This window comes from Podarcis melisellensis (genome assembly GCF_964234715.1).
Source record: "Podarcis melisellensis genome assembly, chromosome: 3".
Classification (NCBI taxonomy): Eukaryota; Metazoa; Chordata; class Lepidosauria; order Squamata; family Lacertidae; genus Podarcis; species Podarcis melisellensis.
The window spans coordinates 11,757,440-11,779,696 of record NC_138530.1 but is presented as its reverse complement, the minus strand read 5'-3'; the positions used below and the strand labels follow the sequence as shown (position 1 = coordinate 11,779,696).

Below are 22,257 nucleotides of genomic sequence, written 5' to 3'. Positions count from 1 at the left end.
TCACATTTATACTCCTGCCAGGGTCAAGCTGTAGTGAACTGCAGACCAAAACAATGCTGTGCTGTAAGAGACTTGTCACACTCCCACCAGCTTTACCTGGCAGGTATGTATTTTTCGCTCTATAAGACGCACCAGACCATAAGACGCACCTAGTTTTTGAAGGAGGAAAACAAGGGGGAAAAAAATTCTGAATCTCAGAAGCCAGAACAACAAGAGGGATCACTACGCAGTGAAAGCAGAGATCCCTCTTGCTGTTCTGGCTTCTGGGATAGCTGCGCAGCCTGCATTCGCTCCATAAGACGCACACACATTTCCCCTTACTTTTTAGGAGGGAAAAAGTGAGTCTTATAGAGCAAAAAATACGGTAAGTACAATGAGGAAGGTCTCCCCTCTGGGCTTTAAGAACAGGTTTATACATTTGAAGGGGCTTTCTCACCATCATCAATGATACCAGCTGGCTCACCTTTGTGGCTGTGACCGCTGCAGTCAAATTGGCATTCTTAGAAGAAGAACCATTTGAACTTGCTGGCGACGTCTGAGCTGCTACAGATTTACTGTTTGTACTATTTGCTCCATTAGTTGCACTGGCGGAGTGGGAAAATGTGAATTTGAAACCACCTGCTGAAGTTCTTTTGGGGAGATTCTCTTTGTCTTCACTCTCTTTTGCTATTGGGGAAAAAAAAATTGTTTAGCATTGTCATTAAGATAAATGACCTATATAAGCCGAGATGCATACAGCAGCTCAACTGAACTACTACTTCAAATGGCACTTCCAACTGGGGGAAGCATGGCAAAAATGGGGGGATACCTTTTTTTGTTTCCATGAATTTCTCATAACTATCTGGAAAATCGTCCTCTGACTTCGATTTTTCTACAGGGGGTACAACTGCTTCACCCTCCTCCTCTTCATCTTCATTGAACCACATTTCCTCATCATCCTCCAAGGTCCTAGCATCTCTACGGAACCTGTTGCTACGCAGTATAGATGGGACACTGTAAAATACACACACAAAAACGCTCAAAATCTGACACGCGCAGAGCAGGGGGGTCCCCTATATAAGATGACAAAGCTAGACCATGCTTGGTTGTTACAGTATGGAGAAGTTACCAGAAAACAACACTGAGAGTAGTTAGTTAATGCCAGAATCCTGGTCTTCCTCTAAGGAGCTTAAGGGTAAAAGTAAAGGTGGCCGACTCTGGGGTTGCGGCGCTCATCTCGCTTTATTGGCTGAGGGAGCCGGCATACAGCTTCCGGGTCATGTGGCCAGCATGACTAAGCCGCTTCTGGAGAACCAGAGCAGCACACGGAAATGCCATTTACCTTCCTGCCGGAGCGGTACCTATTTATCTACTTGCACTTTGACGTGCTTTTGAACAGCTAGGTTGGCAGGAGCAGGGACCGAGCCACGGGAGCTCACTCAGTCACGGGGATTCGAACTGCCGACCTTCTGATCAGCAAGTCCTAGGCTCTGTGGTTTAACCCGCAGCGCCACCCGCGTACCTTCTAAGGAGCTTAGGGCAGCCTTTTATAGGATTGTGGGCCACCTGAACTTCCACAGCAGCCTTTCAGGGTCTTCTAACACCTTCAGGAATTATGGGCTGCTCTGCACCAGCCTACTTGTTGGCTCAACTAATCTCTGTTCCTCTCACCATGACAAAATCCCAACCTGAGAACTTCCCTAAAGGGGGAGATTCCCCCTCACCCCTGGATATAATGTATTAATGCATTAAAACAATCTATTTGCTGCCCTTCAGCTTTCAGGATGCCTTACCGAGTCAGAGTCTCAGAGATCCAAGCAACGTAAAATTTCCTTCCAGATACCTGTGGCCAAATTCTAGTTTCCTCACCTCTGTTTTGAAATTAAGCAACATGCTTTTCAAAGCAAGCCAAGGACCAAAATGCTGAGATCCGGAAGTCTCGTAGTTGTAAAGCGGAGAGAGAAATGTACTAAATACAAAAAGTCCTGACCAAGTAAAACACTCTATTGTTATATATTGTGCATTCTTTGTAAGAAAGGCTGGCACATTTGACAGTATCATTAACAGGACAAGCAAGGCAGGAACAGGTCATGAAACCTTCTAGAAAGGCCATGCAAAGGTGCTTTCAGTTTGACGTTTAGGATCAAGAGGGATACCTGTTCAATTTCTGGCTTTGTCTGTCTTTCTCTTGCTCATATTTTGTCTTCAGTCCTTTAAACGTCTGAACATATTCAATGGATTCAAGTGCCTTATAAAAGTTTTCAACTATATGTGCAGTAAGTGATTTGATATCTTCCTGCATTAACACAAAACAAAGGCTAGCGTTACCAAGCTGGATAAGAAAACATATCAATCTCAGCCCATCACTGCAGTTAAATGCTAACTTTTCCTTTCACAGCAAAAGGGTAAAAAATGATTTAAGCTTGAAACTTGGGTTTCGTGATCGAGCAGCCTCAGGAATATTTTACTGAAGTAATACCCTCTGACAAAGTACACAAGGAGGAATTCCAGACAATTCACTCATATGCTTGTGTGCTACCTGAGCTAACAGGCAAAGATATGCAGAGAACTCTGTAGCCACAAACACTATGGCTGTATACACAAATACAATTCTGAAATTGGGGGTGGTGGTAGTAGTAGTAAGAGTTAAGAGTCAAAACACCTGCCCCCTTCCAAATTATTTTCCTCTACAAATTCACACAAGCCTTTGGTGCAGCACTTACAAAAACGGAATCAAACTAAAGGGGCTACTGTATTCATCTCCATGTGACAGCCAGTTTGCTTCCTGCCAAACAGGGATAAGATTGTGGCAGAACTCTTAGTATAAGTGGTGCTCTTCCAAGCTTGAAAGCTGTACTGTGTGTTTTATAGACCCTGGGGATATCCCTTATAGGCTGAAGAAAAAAGAAGCAGCCTCATGGCTTTCTGTAAGACCGACAGCTCCCTCAATTTCCCAGAAATTTGAAGAGAAGCAAGTAATGGGTTAAAAGACTTTCTTAAAGTCAATACACCTATAAGAGAAGACTGAGATTTAAATTCAAATAAGTAATACTATTTCCTTTATTTTCATTACTACACCTGTCAGGCTATTAATCATTCTGAGTGCTCACAGGTTGCAGAACACTGAGCGTAGACATAGCCTGTTCCTCTCTGCTGCCTATTGACACAACCGTGGCACACCAGTCACGGCTGCAACGCCTGTAGGGGCAGAAGCCATACTATTTCTAACACAGATTCTTCAAATCAGTTCTATTTGGATCTCTGTGGGTGTGAAGAATGATTTTGAATTAGCCACCCTACTGCCTCAAGCTGCCCTTTTTCCTGCTTGTGATGTTTGTATAACAGGCTGGGGGAAAAATGAAGTGTGGACATTATGATCATTGCTGACACTCAGAAACAGCAGGACTCAACTACGTTTTACCCAGAGTAGAACTCAGGAGCTTTAATTTCAGTGGCTCTGATCTATGCAAACCGCAGTTGAACACCACCTTTTAGCTTGAAATTACTAACATACTCTGGGGGGAAAATCACTGACTCAAAATCACTAAATGAAACTAGCTTTACAAGCCTGATTAACTTCCTTTTGCATTTAAACGGGTGAAGTGTTCTATGATGTGTTTTGTATATGAATTCCTGGAAAATCACTGTGGAGATCAAGATGCACAGCCGGGAAGGAAGGAGTGCGTTCTAGTCATAGAGCGCACTAGAAACCTGGCTTCCATTATGGGAATTTTGAGTCAACTACCCTGTTCAGCTGCTCCTCTCTTTTGGCAGCTGGTGGTAGGTGTAGAAGTCAAAACGTTTTGAGCAATGGCACATACTTGAGAGTTTCTCTGCAGCTAACGCAGACAGTTTTTCTAGCAGAAGAGTGCCCCATACTCTTGCTTTGAATAACACTGCCAGTAAAGCTCTAGGACAGCCTTCCCCAACTTGGTGCCCTTCCACAGTTTTGGATTACACTAACACCAGCCAGCATGACCAATAGTTAAGGGTGATGGAAGCTAGTAGTCCAAAACATCTGGAAGGTGTCAGGATGGGTAAAGCTTCTCCAAGGCATTTATGCAGGCCTGCCAAGACACTTTTAAGGAGTCTGAACAAAATATGAGAACAAGTCTGTGGCTCGCATGAAGGGTTTAACAAAACCACTTGCCATGCTCCCCATGCAGAGTGTTGCATCAATCTCTAGTGAGTGGCAAGTCACACATGGCCAAACCAGGAAAACCCTCTGGAACAGGAAAGGATGGACACAGCTGCTCAAGAGGCACCGTTGGGAAAGGCCAGCAGGGAAGGGAGAGAGAATAGGGAATGGACTCAAGATTCAGTCTTTTCCATGTCATACTCTAGTAGTAATGGTCCATTCCCCTATATTGCTGTGACTCAGGGTGTGGTTTTTTTGTTTTTTACACTTAACACTTCCTTGAAGATGGCAGGATCCCCAAGGACCTGCTCTACAGGGAGCTGACTTCAGGCACCAGGCCCATTGGCAGATCAACTCTATGTTACAAAATGTCTGCAAACAGGACACGAAGGCTGGTGACATCAACCCTCCTGTGTGGGAATCCCTTGCAGAAGACCACAACACCTGGAGACAGGCCATCTGGTCATGTATCCATAGCAGTGACCAAAGGAGGAATGACCGCTGGGAAGAGCGCAGAGCGAAGAAAAACCATGCTCCATCTGTAGCAGTAGAACCAGCCGCCATCATCTGTCCCAGGTGCTGTGTCAGCCTCTACAACCACAGAACGCACTGCAAGCTGCCAACAGTTTGACCTCACCTCCAAAAACTCACTCCTCCACAGTCTCCCAAGACAGATGAATGCCCACAACACATAAAAAAGTTATTTCCAGCGTTCAGTAGCAAGATCTAAAGCTCACACATGCCTGAAAGGTTTCTTGGAATTGAAAGCACAACTTACCACTCTGATGAATTCAAAAAGCTCAATGACTGCTGAATTCAGGAGATTGTACCTAGTTCCATTATCCAAAAGAGCATTTATGACGGGCTCAAACAGGTTTCCTTTGGTGATATAACGGTTATAAAACTCATCCTTTAGGCCGATTATCCTCCTCATGAAACGAAGAGCACCTGCAATGTTAAAAAGCACTTTAAGAGGGTCCTTTCTGGTTCTCACACTACCAGCATCTGTTTACATCAGCTGAAAGGAGTAGTCCAGTTTACTGACCAGCAGCAAACTATGATGTCTAGGACAGCCTTCCCAAACCTGGTGTTCTCCAGATGATGTTGGACTACAACTCCCATCAACGCTGACCATGCTGACTGGAGCTGATGGGAATCCAAGAGTCCAACAACTGGTGTGCACCAAGTTGAGGAAAGCTGGTCTAGGAGCCAGCTTAGAAAAGGAAAATTGACCTGCTACTTACACAGTGCCAAAAAGGTGTGTTTTGAATTCATCAAGACCAACACTCTTCTGAGCAAATCCTTGTTCATAATATAGTTCTTGATGTGATATGTGTGGTGTTCCACACAAAAGGTGAGCAGCTCCAAAATTAAGGCAAGCAGCTGTGCTGTTTGGTAGTTGTCTGCCAAAGGAACAAAACCCAGTTAGATACAATGAACCCTGCAAATGCCAAAGTCACAACAAAAATAGTGTTCGCCTAGGAGTAAGACTTTCCCCAAGCCAGACATTAATGTCAAGCATGCTTGAGATCAAAAACCTTTGCCATGGAGCAGAGTTCTCTAAGCACAAGCTGGGATCCTAGGTCTAGCATTGTTTTTATTTAAAATCTTCTGTACCCAGCCTCTCTGATTACTTAAGGAGGCTCAGATTTACTAAAGTTAATAAAAATGTAATAACAAACAAACAAATGTGTGGAAAAAATCCTCAGTAACTGTATCAAATCAGTCAGCTGTTGCTACAGAAGATGCATGTACCTCCTTAAACATGGCTAGGCAAACTTGGGCCTGGGGGCCAGATCCGGCCCAATCGCCTTCTCAATCTGGCCCGCGGACGCTCCAGGAATCGGTGTGTTTTCACGTGAGTAGAATGTGTCCTTTTATTTAAAATGCATCTCTGGGTTATTTGGGGGCACAGAAATTCGTTCTCCTCCCCTTTCCCCCCAAAATATAGTCTGGCCCCCCACAAGGTCTGAGGGACAGTAGACCGGTCCCCTGCTGAAAAAGTTTGCTGACCCCTGTCCTTAAATGTCCAGGGGTGTTTCTGAAAATCCCTTGGTAGCTGGTCTTGCTACCAAGTCTTGGTGGCTGGTCTTGCCACGGCACACCAAAAGCTTAGAGATTTGTGAAAAGCCTGTGCGCAGAGTGGCTGTATTCACAAAGTGGATGATTTCACACAACCATTCACACAACGCATTTGTATGTCACATTCTTCAACCCTCCACATCGTGGAGGATTGGAAGGAGCCAAGGACACACTTGCAATCCTGGTTTCCCAGTTCAGACATAAACGTATAAAAGAATAGCCTTGTTGGATCAGATCAAAGTCTCATCTAGTCCAGTATCCTGTTTTCACAATGGCCAACCAGATGCCTGTGTGAAACAGCATCCGCTCATGATCCCCAGCTGCTGAAATTTTCCAAAGCATGCTACTTCTAATACTGAAGATAATACAGCCACCGTGGCTAGTTGCTAATCCCATTTTAAGACATCCAAATCACCAGCCATCGCTACAGTTTGTGGTAGTAAACTCCACAGTTGAGTTATTTGCTGTGTGTCCTGTATCTCTCAGCTTCATTAAAGCACTTTAGTTCTAGTATTATGAGAGAAATAGAAAAACCTCTCTCTATCCGCACCGCACTGCAGTTTGACAAAACAAGATGTTTGCTATTCTGCCAGAGGCATGAGAGAACCACACAAGCGCATGGCTCATTCCAGATCCTTCATGCTTTGGCAGACCAGTGGCAGTGATGGCTGAAATGCAGCCTTCTTGCTGTCAATTGGGGACACGATTTCCCCATTTTTTAGGGTGATGTCTCTAGAATGCCCCACTCCCCCAGGAGGAAGAAAAAGTTGTCAATCTAAGATTCCTAGGAAAGGATCTTTCCATATGTACACCTCATTTCAAATTAGGATGGTGGTGGTGGGGGTTTAAGAAAAAAAAAATCACAAATGCATACACCTACCTGGGCAAATTGTATTACTCTTGTTGCTTCCAACTACCACATCTAAAAGAAGTGAAAAGATTTAGCACTGTTAAGATGCCTGCTTAATGGCTGTGGCAAACAGAAAATACATTTTATTTCAAGGTCAGACAACTTCTGACTCGCCTGTGCAGCACAAGAAGCCCACCCAAACTCTTTTTGGAGGGGGGTTGTCAGGCACCAGAACCCACCTAGTTTTGTCTGTAACACCATTGGAGTTGCACACATGTACTCCATCTGCAAATAGTACTGTGTTAGCCACTAAAAATTGGTGGTAAAAGATAGGAGACATGCAAGTCAGCATGGAGAAGTTTGCAAAAAGCTACAAAAACAAGTTACCAATCCCATTCTACTCTGCTTTCATTGCAGCAACCTTTGAATCTCAGAACTGCTTAAGTGACTTTTAAAGATATGGGTTTATTTTTGTAAGAAACCACTGTGCCTGAAAAAAATCAGCAGCCTGGTTCACACACAACAGGAAACTGTGGTTTCCCACTGTGTGACCAAGCCTGCATGAGCCTTGGGTTTGTGTGTTCCCTCTCTTCTCCTTCCGAGCCTATGAAGAGAAGCTTCCAGTTTTAAACTAAACACGGTTCCCTTTGACATCCCAATGCTGGAAACAAAGATTTGTTTAAACTACAGCAAGTAAGAACAAGTCTATCTTGCTCTCAGATCACAACTCCTCATGTTTGGATACCAAGGGAAACGGTGGTTGCTTTAAAACTGGAAGCGTCTCTTCCTCATGGGCTTGAGAGAAGAAGCTACACCTGAGTCAGTGTGCTAGGCAAAAACGATGAGACAGTTTCTCAAGAGATCCCTTGGTTTCTGAAATTATTTTAGAGTACAGTGGTACCTTGGGTTACATACGCTTCAGGTTGTAGAAACTTCAGGTTACAGACTCTGCTAACCCAGAAATAGTACCTCAGGTTAAGAACTTTGCTTCAGGATGCGAACAGAATTCGTGCTCTGGTGGCGCAGCGGCAGCGGGAGGCCCCATTAGCTAAAGTGGTGCTTCAGGTTAAGAACAGTTTCAGGTTAAGAAGGGATCTCCAGAATGAATTAAGTACTTAACCCGAGGTACCACCGTAACTCAAAAATGAAGCACTGTACATCATAATGCAAGACCTTTTTGTCTAAAAATTTACAAAATGTAGTCAATATCAGCAGCTAAAATCCAACGACAGAAGGTTGTTTCTAGAACTGAAGCCCCTGAAGACCAGAATTTCCAGTACTCAGCAGTCAGTGAAAACGAGAACCCATAAAAATCTGGAATTTTACAACAGTACAGACATAACTTGGTTCTTGAACGGAATCCGTTCTCGAAGTCCGTTCGACTTCAGAAAACGTTTGAAAACCAAGGTGCGGCTTCCGATTGCTGCGGGAGCTTCCTGCACTCATTCGGAAGCTGCGGAGGACATATGGCTTCCAAAAAATGTTTGCAAACCAGAACACTCACTTCCGGGTTTGCGGCATTCGGGAGCCAAAACATTCGAGTCACAAGGCATTTGAGAACCAAGATACGACTACATTTGGACTAACCACAAACACAGCATTCAGATGTTAATGCTAAACCAGCTTAGCAAAAGGGGTACAAGCCTGAGTGAGCTTTGCTTGCTCCTCTGGCACAGCCTTGAAGACACTAGAAGTGTTAGCTTTAGTTTCCAACTACAGTGGTACCTTGGTTTAAGAACAGCTTAGTTTATGAACAACTTGGATGAAGAACGCTGCAAACCTGGAAGTAGATGTTTTGGTTTGTGAACTTTGCCTTGGAAGCAGAACATGTTCCATTTGTAAACAGAGTCTCCCGCTGCTATGGGAAAGCACGCCTTGGTTGAACAATGCTTTGGTTTAAGAAGGGACTTCCAGTACGCATTAAGTTCGTAAACCAAGGTACCACTGTATTTATTTCACCTGAATGGAGAACTGTGACTAGGGCTAACTATGTTTAGGAACAGCCTCTCCCAACCCTGTGTCCTCAAGTTGTTTTGGACTACTGGCCATGCTGACGGTAGTTGACACATCTGAAGGACACAAGGTTGGGGAAGGCTGGCTTAGGGAAACAAGCCAAAGACCTAAACCTCAGTTTGAAGCTGGCTTTCTTCCCCAGAGACAGTTGGTTTAGGTTTGCCCATAATGAGGAAATGTGGTTAGTGCAAAGAGGAAGCTAAAGGTCCAATCTCCTCCTTGTAACTGTGGAGAATGGCGACATGCAAGCTCACGCATGCAACACTAATCTATGTGAAGCAGGCCACACTCTCCTTCCACCAGTCTTCTGCAAACCTCGGACAGCTTCAATACAACCAGGGCATAAAAGTATGTAAGTCTCGGTTTGAGTAAATTAATCCGCACAACAAAAACACAGTTTGTCCTGCAAACAGCGGCATGAGTCTGAAATACGAAAACGTGGATAGAAGAAGGCAGAAAAGACAATCAAAACATCTGATCTTACCTTTGTCGCTTTTGTCCTCTGATGTGTTTGCCAGAAGTGGAGCAGTGAGGACATGCATACAATGGTTGTAGAAAAAATTGAGAAACTCACTTTTCTCGGTTTTCTGAAACAGAAAATACTAACTAGATTAGCAAATATGCTAACAGCATGTAAAGTCATGCAGCTGAGAAGTAACAAACAACCAAACAAAGAGAAATCGATGATGCTGAATTCAGCGCCTTCAAGGTATCTTCTACCCAGAAGAGATGCAAGCCATCACATTCCCACTATTATTATTTGAATGTTTTAAATAGCTTTGAGGGGTTGTTTTTTTTTTGGGCAATCAAGCGGTATATAAATTGTATGAATACAATAAATTAAAAAATCTATAAAATTAGGGTGGCCTCACCCTAATGAGGTGGGGCAGGGCCCATCTCTGCCCTGGTACCTAAGTTATGCAACTGCCTTTCTTCACCAATTAACATAGAATCCAAACTGTTGCTTTTCAAGCACCAGATAATCCCCCCCTTTTTAAAAAAAGACACATTCCCATATGTTTAACATTCCTGAGTTTTAGCGGCTTGATGACTTTAAATGGCTCTGGAGGCTGCGGCTGTTGTGAAATTAAACTCTGTGTTTTACTGCCTCTTTAAATTGTTTTATAAGCAGCAGTTTTAAGATATGCTGTAAGATACCTTGAGACTCATATAATGAAGGGCAGGACTGAGATGCTTTAAACGACAATACGGCACGCACGCACCAGCATAAACATTCACACAGCTACAGAGCATTGGCTTTATTTCTATCCTTCCATTGTACAGTCACAATGGAACAGGAAATCGCAACACATTTTGTGTTTTACCTCAAAGCCACCATGGCAGCTTACCTAGCTAGTAAACTTCAGTTTGAGAGCATGAACTTGGTCCTTCTAAATTAAAATCCCCAACTCTTCCCATTGCACCAGACTGAATTTTTTTTTACTATATAAACACTTGCTCCCAGCCCAGATTATGTAAGACCTTGGTTTGCAGGCAATGGTATTAACCATGCCCCACCTGCCATGGGGAGCTCAAAGGTCACCCAGTCCATATATGGTGTTGATGCCTTTCAATCCCCTGGGCAGCAGACATGGAAGAAGAACTCATGATTCAACCCAAGAGTGGACAATATTTAAACTGAACAAAAAACGGTGTACAAGTACTGCAATCTCCACGCACATGAAAAGTCACGCACATGGTCTAAAATAAAACGTTCTGACATCATGCTGTGGGGACGACATCTGAGATGAAGTAAAACTACCATTCCAGTTTTGTGGTGGAAACATATACGTACATATATTTTAAAGAAAAAACATGCTTCCAAGTATATTTTCCAGAAATGCAAAGCTAACGCACATTTTTGCAAATAGTTACAAAGTGTGCCGAAAGACAAGTAGATTTGAGTCAACATGTTTCTTAGACAGTAAAGTTTCTTTACCCCTTTCCATTTTCTTACATTAGCTGTGGCCAACATGTTCTCAGGATCAATTAGGGTACGCAAGAGCCCCATTAACTGAACAGCGCCCCCAAGCTCGGGGTCAGTGTCACAGATCATTTGCTCAATGACTACGTTTATGAGGAGAATGTCCTGAAACAAACAGAGACAAATTAGACACGCTTTCAGAAATTTAACAAAGGTAAATAGTATTTTTTTCCTTTTGCGGGGGAAGGGTAATAATAGGAATCTATGACAGTTTTTGATTTTGGTTACCATCTCTCAGGGTACCAATTACTGAGCTTTGTGTAATTTCCCACCTTTATTGATGAGGATGTTTATTTCCTCTTGATTAAAAAAAGGAACTTATGGAGAGTTCACTTGTGATGTATATTTTTAGGATCCACCTTATTTTTGTAATTTTAAGTTCAAAACAGTTTATAATATTATGTAATATTGCATTTCAATATTAACATTGTGTTCTGATTGTTGTAGCCTGTCCTGGAGCCTTAAAGTGAAGAAAGGGTAATAAATTGTAATAAAATAAAATTGTAATATGGTGGTTCTTAGGTATTTTTTCACCCGTGAAGTCATTTTTATTGCTATGTAGCCTATTCAACATTTTAACCGTTTGCTATGTTTCTGCTATGCAGTGTTTTTGGAGACTGTGTGTTAAAGACAACAGATTTTTCACAATGAACCCTTTACAAATTTAAGCTAATAGGCAGGGTTAACTGCCTAGTGGCCACTTGCCACCCCAGATATCTATTGCCTTCAGCGACTGCCACACTATTTTTGCTCAACAATTCATACACATTCGCTTACATGTAGTTTCTTCCAGCAGCACATGTACAAGAAGACATGTTGCTTGCAGTATATCTAGATGCAACAGTGAGGAGATGGGAAAGAAACCTTACTATGGAGGCCCAATAGTACCTGCCTAGATTCTGATACAGGGACGCGGGTGGCGCTGTGGGTTAAACCACAGAGCCTAGGACTTGTCAATCAGAAGGTCGGCGGTTCGAATCCCTGCAACGGGGTGAGCTCCCATTGCTCGGTCCCTGCTCCTGCCCGCCTAGCAGTTCGAAAGCACAAAGTGCAAGCAGATAAATAGGTATCGCTCTGGCGGGAAGGTAAACAGCGTTTCCGTGCGCTGCTCTGGTTCGCCAGAAGCGGCTTAGTCATGCTGGCCTCATGGCCCGGAAGCTGTACTCCGGCTCCCCCGGCCAATAAAGCGAGATGAGCGCCGCAACGCCAGAGTCGGTCTCAACTGGACCTAATGGTGAGGGGTCCCTTTACCTTTACCTAGATTCTGATACACCAAAGCCTTCAAGCTACCTGGTGACTCTTCTAGAGCTTCCATAAGAGAGCTTTATAAAAGTTAAATGTAAGAGTACCAGGACCCTCCTTCTCTAGCCACTGCCTCTGTTATGAGATTTGCAGCCAGATTACTGCTTCTGATTATTATTTGAGTTTTGTGGTTGCTCACAATTTAGAGAGAGAGAAGCGTTCAAGCTCCAAACCAGAGTATCCACCCCCAGATACAAACTCTGGGTGTGTAATTAAAAAATAAATAAATCTGGGACACCTATGAGACAAAAGACGACAAGGAGTAACACTGCCTTGCCATGAGCAACCAACAGTGGAGTAGTAAATGGGAACCCAGTGGCCCAGGACTGATGCAACCCTTGTTGGAGAACACTTTCAGAGCAAACCTTTGTTTGCTAAATGAATCAAACATGTCAGGTGTAACAGGTCAGGAAGCTCTCATGTCAGCCCAAATTATAGTTCAGAATACAGTGGTACCTTGTGTTACGGACGGGATCCGTTCCGGAGGCCCGTCCGTAACGTGAAATGCCCGCAACTTGAAGTGCTGGATCTACGCAGTGCGATTTTCTGCTTCTGCACGTGCGCAAAGCACAATTTAGCACTTCTGTGCATGCGCGAGCAGCAAAACCCGGAATTAACCCATTCCGGTACTTCAGGGTTGCCGCGGGATGTAATGCGAAAAGACGCAACATGAAGCGAACGCAACACGAGGTATGACTATACAAGTCTGTGATCTTAGACTGGGTGTGAAATATCGAAGAACACTAAATTTTTTACTTAATAAAAGGAACATAGTGGTAGGACTGGCCATTGCCAGCCGTATCATATAAGCATACTGCATCTTTCTTACATCGTCACTCTGCTGGGCTTCCTGCATTACAAATTCCCGCACCATGGATGGACTGAATTCTACCAGGTAAGAAAATATATCTGTAGCAGCAGATCTAACTTGCAGATCGTCCATGCCCTGAAATGAAAATCAATTAACAGTGAAAAAGAGGTATTATGGAGTTCGTAATGCTATACAAAGCTATTACAATACAGTAAAACTCCGACTTCAAATATACAAGAGGATAGTAATTTTATTTCTACAAGCCATGGGGTACAAAAGCTTTCTTTATCATCCTCAAGAGTCTATGGCTGTGAATCTAAGGGTGTAGATTTGGACATTTCGCTTACAAAAAAAAAAGAAGTAGTCCAACTTTGTTGCCTTGAAATTCAGGTAGTTAAACTATATGCAGGATTAGTGGCTATTTGTGAAGATGATGTGCTGATCCAGAGTTCCTGTGAGTGGATCTTTGCTCAAAGGACACTCCCACCAGAAAAAGGGGTGTGTGTGATTTTTCTGGAATCTTCCTTCCCCCTGCAGCCTCCAGAGAAATTGCTCCAGAGGGTTGGAACAGCATAGCAGGTGTCACCAGGGTTTATAAAGGAAAACTGTAAAAACCACCTCTGCAAGGCCCTCTGCTGGATCTTCCACAAATGGAAGAGCCCTTCTGTTGGTTGAAGAGAAAGTCTGAGTGCAACCCAAGGTGATTTAAAGGATACAAATTTGAAAAAACCCTTTTCCCTCTGTCTGTTGGATACCTAAACATGGCCACTGAATCTTAGTGCTCTGTTTTTTATACACACGTATTTGTCACTTCAGTGATCACTGTATATTTAAATAAGTCAGTAATCATTTAAATATCTATGAACTGTATCTTTCTCAAAGGCTCTACATACATCAGAGACTAGTATTAGAATCAGCCAACCTATGAACAATTTGAAAGAGTGCAATAGCTCAAAAATGTAAAGACAAACGAACGAGACATCTCAAAGCTTGCCCATACTTTACCATTCAACTCACCATTACTATTTCAAGAGCAGGGAGAATTCCTAACTTTGCCAACGTTTTGAAAAACGTGTCTCTGTTCTGGGGCTGCAATGTCTGTGAAAATGCACAAAACTCCTTGAAGAAGTTAACCTGTGGGAGGTGAAAGAAACATTTCAATACAGAAAGTGCCAGTACACAGCCAATAAGTAAACATTTATACAGTTTCAGATATTAACAGAATCTGAGTTTTAACTCAACACAAAGAACACATATTTCAAGCAAAAGAGGCAGCAGCATTAGCACACTATTTCCCAAGGTAAAAGCATCCAAACTGGACTTACCAGTTCACGCCTTTTGTCATCATCTGTAGCTTCGTCAGTTAATTGTGCAAAAACTTCAGACAAAAACTTTTCATCTTCCTGTACAATACAGCAATTTTTACATAGTTATGACACAAAGTTCTCTATTTTATAGCTGCAATGCAAAATCAGGTTTTGTACTGTTGCAAGTTACTCTCTTATTTCATGTACCACTAAACTAATGCGTCCATCTGTGCTATGCTGCCTATGCTTTCACAGCTAGGAAGGCAGATTCCACAGATTTACAAGTCACTTTTTTCCTCCAGTGAGTCCCACTGCAGTAAGCAGTATTATGTATGAACAGCATTGTTTCAATTTACCAAAGACAAGTCTATCCGTCATAATGGTCAACTTGTGCCCAATCAGTATAGGAACCTAGCTTAAGATTCTTTTAAGTATCCATACAATGAATTCAAAATGCAGATGACTATAGTTAGTAAGAAGAAATTGATGAATGAATGAAAGCAGACTTTTCCCGTCCCTGATAAACCTCTGCATCTCCTTCTCCATCCAGCTTCTTCAGGGGGAAGAGGATTCCTCCTCTCACTCAGGTCTCTTTCCTCCCTCCAAGCTTCTTTGGGAAACAATGGAGGGAAGTAAAGCCAACGAGACCAATTACACCCACATTATTGCCCACCCCTATAACTAGGTGTATGATCTGAATGTACGAGGCTTCAATCCAATCTGTATAACCTCCAACTGAGGTGCAAAAAAGTGCCCCAGGAGCCCTACACATTTATATCTGCCCTGTGGATTGTCTGAGGTATCAAAGTGGCACTGCTAATTTGCTGCTCCACACCAAATTTAACGAGTTTTAGAAGTCAAGCACTTGTGACTTCAACAGAACAATCCAGCCAGTGTTTTTGTTCCAACAAGAAATTTAGGACTGAGTTTTTACAATTTCTTAAGCCTTGCAAGTTTAGAAGTCAGTTGCGGACTCAACAGTGATGATGCTAGACTCATTCTCAATTGGTGTATCTGACCTAAAAAATGTAAAACAAAACAAAACAAAACAAAACAAAACAAAACAGTGAGTCGTTTTATTTTAACCCTTTTGATAGTTTTCTAGCATTAAGTGCTGCATGTGTTGAGCTTGACTGTGAAAAGATTATATAAAAGATTTAGTGAACTAGGAGAAGGAAGTGGCAGGCACAGTGCAAGGCAGGGGCAATCCAAGCCTTTAAATTAAGCAGCTAAAAACATGTCATTAAAAAAAAACCAGTACAGATTAATGCCTCCCCCCCAATTCTCTCCTAATAATCTGGGAAGACACAGTAACAAGACAGATATATTAGTGTTTACAAGTTTCCACCCATCTGGAAATCTTCAACTGCACATAAGTCAATGTAACTTTGCTAAGCCAAAACACAGATGTTACACACTTTTAGAACTGGAGGTGGGTGGGTAACACATAAATAGGTCATAGCCATTTTTTGCTTCCTACTGTCCTATTCCCAAAATGGCCCACCATCTCATTAAAGTCTTCTCTGACACTGGAGTTTGCATGCTATTTTTAGATATAGTCCAACTCTTAGAAATGCATCATTATATGAAACTGTCATAATGCACACAAAAAATCAGGACCCGTAAGCTAGTGAGCTGCTTCTTATGCAACCCTCCTCAATCAAAGGTTAATGACTGTGTCACAAACTGTCATGCTCATGACATATATGTGGGCATATCCCTACATCAAATTGTCTCCTTCACTTGGATATTTGGATACACAAGAGTCCAATGATCAAAGCTTACGAAGTACTGAATATCACTTTTACTTTAGGTAAAAAAAGGTATGTCAGTAATTAATTAGGCATATAGTTATTTCTTCATTTGTGTAATGCATGGCTGCAGGGGCATTACTGTAGAAAAAGGAACTGTACTGGACAGTCTCAAATATTAACTAGTCATTTCTCTGCAAGTTACAGCTTAAGTGTTTTATTTGCTAAGTCTTTATAAGGACCCTGAAAGGAAATATGAAAAACACTAGTTAATAAGGATTGCAGTCCTGTCTATGGCAAGCAAAACATCTCCCTACTCAGGACATGACCTGAGTTTCGTCTGTATTTGCTTGCCCCCAGAAAGTAGGGGGAAGTTTTGAGGTTATGAGGACAACCTCCAAAATGGCTAACGGGCATAAGTGAAGATCCAAAAAGTCACACAAACTACACATACCGGTGTGTGTGCCTGTTTTTCAATCACGGCGTAAGAGAAATCACTGAAGCAGCTTTCAAGGTGTTTGCAACATGGCATGGTTATATATATATGCCATGGTTGAAATATTCCTATTCAAACAAGGAAGTTAAAAATAATCCCATGGGCATGCATAAACCCTTGGGCTGTCTTCTGAAGTAGCTCTTTGGACCTCAGTTATCAAGTAATTAAGATGCTACTCATGCTTACTATACAGGTCCCTTCTACCTACTACTGCTCATAACACTACCAATCAGAAGAGTCGTCCAACATCTATTCATTTGGAATGCTTAGAGCTATGCAGGCAGCAAGAAACCTCAAAAAGTACACCAATTTCATGTTGCCACAGCAGCAGCAGCCAAGGACCAAAATAAAAGAAACTGTTTCCAAAACACAGTTGTTGGCAAGTATTGAAAATATCTCCTCCATGTGTTCTGCTTTTGGAAGACAAGAGGGAGGCAGAAAGGGGGAAATACCAAGAAGTTGTATTGTTTATGACGTATTAGCAATTTAGGTGTTTATCCTACTCAATATCAAAGTACTCAAGTTACAGAATATTTAAAATCAAGCTTGAAGCATCAAGAACAACGTAAATCTATTTAAAATCTTAGAAAAATCCCACCCATTAAAATGACCATCCATTATCAGTTTGGCCTCCACCCATAAAAAGCCAACTCAAATAAAGGGCTTACGCCTGAGCAAAGGAAGAACTTCTACAGTTGTAAAACCGAGCAAGGGCCAATCTACATGGACTTCCATTACAAGCAATAGTGTGTTATTCAATGTAGTGCCAAGGCAAATATTTTGCCAGCCCAATAATTTCTTCTTGCACAACAGAATGCTGCCCCTCTCTTCCATACCCCAAGCCCCCTAAATCTATTGCGGGAGTTCCCTCAACCCCCTGAAGCAGATCTGGGGTCAGTGCAGGTTGTGCATGGGTGCAGAAGCAGAATTTCTTTTGCTTGTGCAATTTTTTTAGTTGACTATAGCTCAGAGTCTTGAGCAGGGTTTCCCAAACTTTGGTCTCCAGCTGTTTTTGGAGTACCTTGCAGCTCGCCAGACAGAACAAATTCCCCTCTTCTCCTCCTGTGCACTGTTCCAGAGGTTCTCCAAACTGCCCCAGAGCCAACTGGGGGGTATGGGAGATGTGCAGTGGAAGGGGAAGGGGAAGATCCACTGTGCAAGTGGAAGTCCTTGCATAGGGCATCTGCTGCTGGGGCTCATTAGCTGAATCCCACTCAGCACCTCTAAACTAGGTCAAATGTTTTTAGGAGGAGGCATGCAGCACTTCACTATCTCATGAAGACAGTAACACTCACTATCTAGGTGCAGAAATACATCTTGATCTGACTATTGTTTATGTCTGCAATATATGAACTACCCCTCTAATGCTGAACTGCCTTGCATAAACTCTTTAAACCACACATTTTGAGTGACTGAAGTATTGTCTTTAAAAGGGGCATTTCCACTCCGTTCCACAGCTTTTTTAAAGTGTTCTCTAACATTTTATCATCTGAAAAACTGAAAGCTTTCCTCAACGTCTTATAAACAAAGGTTTAAAAGATTTATCAGGGTACAGTATATCTTGTTGCACTCTAGGCTTGCGTTGCTGTTAGGTTATGCCCAACAGTGGGCATGAGTTCAACCACCTTGCTATCAACAAAAAATGACAATGACCCAAGTAATCATTTAGCGAAGATTTAGTCAACTTGTCTTTTCACTGGATAGGGTGAACTTGAAGATGAATTGAACCCAAGCAATTGCCTATGGATGACACACTGCAGGTGGTATGGCAGCCAATAAAACATTGCAACTAACACATTATTTTAAGAACCACATCAGGTTATTTAAATCTACATTTGTTCTGGCCGTATCTTCCAAAAGTCTGTGAACTACTATATGCTGCCACTTAAGGGCTTAAGAGCAAAATGACAAGGTTTACAGCCTCCGAAGAGCTGGAATTCACTCGTTTTCATTTGGCTCCCACAATCTGACATATAAAAACTGCAAACTAAGACTATGTAGGAAGACAAGGTTCTATATTCTTAAATGCTGGCATGTGAAATGTTTTCTTCAATACATTATTTGTACTACAAAAATTAGGAGTACCTAAAAATGAACTCGGAGCTCTCAAACAATAGTTCTGGCAGCTAGGGGGTTAAACAGAGGATTTGTCAGACATTCCCCGTTTGTCAGACCATTTAACTCTATTTTTAAGCTATTATGCAAAAAGATTTCCTAAATCTAGGAGACTTATAACAGCAAATTCTAAATAAGATTATGCCAACAACAAAAAATGTTAACTAGAAGAAGGATTGCTTTTTTATTCATGGGGAAGAGACCACAGAACAGATCAATGGGAAAGCCCATTATTTTCATGCAGCAGGTCCTGGGCTTAGTATCTTCAATTAAGGTAGGTGGTGATACAAATATCTCTATGTGAAATGCTGGAGTTTCTTCCAATCACAATAGACAACACTGTGCTAGGTGGACCTAAGACAGCTTCCTACGTCCCCTACAGTCAAACCCTTGGTTTAGCTCTTTTTAAAAAGTTTCTTGGGATGAACAAGGTTATGCTCAGGAGATTCTTAATTTGTTTCCTGCGTATTTTTAAAATATTTTCTGTTAGAGGATTCACAGAAACAAAAAACATTAATCATAAGCAAGCCAAGAGAAATTATCGAGTTTGTTTTCGATTTAGCTTCAGAACCTTATGATTGTTGCATAATTTTATAGAGAGCTAAAACATTTACAGAATTAAAAAGCTGTGCCTTTCTCATGCAGCCTGTATAAAACTTTAATCAAATAATGTTACAATTCGAATATTACAGTTTGTAAGTGTAAGGCGGCTAATGATAGCATTTGTGAGAGTTGCTATTTATACTGCATTTCGTTTTTAATACAACACACAACACAGCTGCTTATAAGCAGGAAAAAACTGTTAACCATCTGCCACGAATAAGGCCACTGCTGAAAGGCACCTACCTCTCACATAACAGAATGAGCTGAACGTAATGTATCTGCTTTAGAAGGAATGCACTGTGCTTATGAAGAAGACTGTGAAATACACAACTGAGACATTACAGCAAAGAACAAAGCTAGCCAAGGGGGGTGAGGAGGAAGCACCAGAACTACTAAATTAGGTTTAAAAGCATGTACCACAAACAGCACTGAATTAAAGGCATGCTACGGTTAACCTCACATTTGTATGTCAAATCTCCAAAATGCAAGCCTTCCAAACGTCTAGTTTCACTTACCTGCAGCATACTGACAATCTCGACTTTGTTAAAGAAAATGAAAGATGTGAGAGTAGAAAGAAAATTTTCTTCAAAAACTGATGGTGTTGGCAAGATGATGTCCTGGATGTACTGTACCCTGTAAGTCTGATGAATCTTTTGCCTAAGTTCAGAGTCTGTTATGGGTATGACCTCTTTAAACTTTGCTGTTTTGGTCAAGAATTCTCTGTGCCTTTTTGGCTGAGCTAATGCAGGGTCATACTCAAGGCATCCCACAACATCCATAATGCACTCGTCTGAAAACATCACCTCAAAAAGAGTTGCTTTATTGAGGAACAAAATTCCTCGGATAATTTCATACAAATGATGTAAGCCTTCAGTATTTTCTAGGTTTTCACAAAGCTGGAAAAGCTGCAATAATTTTTTAATGTAGCCTTCATTTTCCAAAGCCAAAGCTAGTTTTTCTCTACGGATGGGCGACGAGAGAACTGAGGTAACTAGGTCTGCAATCTCTTCGAGTTTGTTAAGTTCACAAGTAGGGAGATCAATCAAATGACTTGTTTCTGGCATTTCCTCAAAGCGCTCTTCTTCAGATTCATCAATGAGATCCTGTGTGACTTCCACTGAAGGGTCCTTACCTTGAACCTAAAAATGGAAACATGAACAATTGCTGACTCATTCTGAAACATACTGGTGACTGTCGGAGGCAGAGAAGAGGAAATAAATAATTTGGTCAAATCACGTAACGTTAATAGGCTTCTGCAAACTGACCAGGAATGAAATGTGGCTCTTGGGCTGCGCAAACTCAGGCTCTGTTCCTGCGGCAGATGCTGATAGTGCGAAAAGGGGAAAGAACTTTCTTGTGGCCCACCAGGGCTGTGCATATGAGCAACTGTTCTGAACATGACTCATTGGCAAAGGATCAACAGTTCTATTCACATCCCAACCCAGTAGATGTCATACAGGAGAGTCACATGCAGTCTATGGTGGCTGTAATTCCAGGCACAGGAGTACTCTGCTAGGAGACAAGGCAGCCCAAGTAGTTGGTTTAAAGCTCAGTCCTAGGAATTGGATGAAACTTACACATTATAGTCCTACACAGATGCATATAAAGCATTTTACAGAACATGTAGACACACAGCAGCATGTTTTCAGTTACATGTTATTTCACGCACATGTACATGTCATGGAGCTTAGAATTACTGTTTCTCCGAAGCATGAACTTGTAGCACTGCAGGCACATTTGATGCCATGTAAAATGCCAAGGAAGCCTAAAATATTACTATAAAAAGGGGCAATTGAAAAACACCCATGAAAGGAGCAAGCAGGTGAAACTGTAAAATAAGCCTGTGCCCTGATGCCATGAAGTTCTAACACTGTACTATGAAATTCTATGACTGTGTTACATGTAAGAAACAATAACATAACATATTCAAAGTGGGATTTGTAAATAATATGATTGCAATAAAAATGTGGTAAGTTTTAAAAAGATTAACCTTACCTGGCAAATTTTCTCCCAGATTTCATCACAGCCAGCTTTTTCTTGAAAACTCAGGGCTAAATCATAATTCTCTGCTTCTGACCAAACAATCAAAGTATCCTATTTCAAAACGAAAGACTGTACTGATTATTTGATTCCATACAAGTACAACAGTGGCATACAATTAGGTTGATATATCCAACAAAACAACTTGGTGAAACAGGATACTGGGGTTTTTTATTTAAAAAATGCTACCTTTTTAGAACTGCTCTTCATATGCCCTTTCACAATTTCCTATTAGGAAATTTTAATTAGAAATATTAACCCTCCAGTTTAAAGAAACAATAATATTTACAACTGATTTTATATTATACATGCAGGATTATTTTTACAATATAATTTACCATATAAATCGCCAATGATCTACAATGAATGCAGTTGAATACTCTTTGGTTATGCATGTCTGGATAAAAGGCCAAGAGGCTAGCTATGTATTTAAGAACATCTTTGATTCAATCCCTAGCATCACCAGATACAGCTGAGACACTCCCTGCTTGAAACCCTGGAAAGCCACTGCCAATCATTGTAGACAATACCAAGCTAGACAGACCAATGGCCTGACTCATGTTCCTATCAAAGGCTTGTTCCTATGTTCCTATCAAAGGCATGCACAGAACCTAATAAAATTCACCCAGGAAGTATAATGATTTATCTTAATTGTCACAATATTCTTATTCTTTTAGAAAGAGAACAGCAATAGGTGGGGAACTGCAATGTCCTTAAATGGGGGGGGGGGGAATCTCTGACATTATGAGTATTTGTGATGATCCAGATAGAATTTTGCATTTCTTT

General features: G+C 41.7%; 1 protein-coding gene across 2 annotated transcripts in view; it reads right to left on the bottom strand.

The window, feature by feature from the left end:
• The window catches only part of PPP4R3B (protein phosphatase 4 regulatory subunit 3B), a 30,468-nt gene that overhangs the window by 3,590 nt on the left and 4,621 nt on the right, over positions 1 to 22,257 (bottom strand). Inside the window, exons 3-15 of one of the 2 annotated variants that reach the window (XM_081903892.1) lie at positions 21,427 to 21,525; positions 19,947 to 20,570; positions 14,485 to 14,562; positions 14,177 to 14,293; positions 13,178 to 13,294; positions 11,002 to 11,151; positions 9,547 to 9,649; positions 7,080 to 7,121; positions 5,362 to 5,520; positions 4,896 to 5,065; positions 2,136 to 2,275; positions 809 to 993; positions 464 to 666 (exon numbers count right to left, since the gene is read on the bottom strand). In XM_081903892.1, coding sequence (XP_081760018.1) covers positions 464 to 666; positions 809 to 993; positions 2,136 to 2,275; positions 4,896 to 5,065; positions 5,362 to 5,520; positions 7,080 to 7,121; positions 9,547 to 9,649; positions 11,002 to 11,151; positions 13,178 to 13,294; positions 14,177 to 14,293; positions 14,485 to 14,562; positions 19,947 to 20,570; positions 21,427 to 21,525 — 2,187 coding nt within the window. The remainder of the gene's footprint in view (positions 1 to 463; positions 667 to 808; positions 994 to 2,135; positions 2,276 to 4,895; positions 5,066 to 5,361; positions 5,521 to 7,079; positions 7,122 to 9,546; positions 9,650 to 11,001; positions 11,152 to 13,177; positions 13,295 to 14,176; positions 14,294 to 14,484; positions 14,563 to 19,946; positions 20,571 to 21,426; positions 21,526 to 22,257) is intronic. The other variant, XM_081903893.1, reaches the window with a different exon arrangement.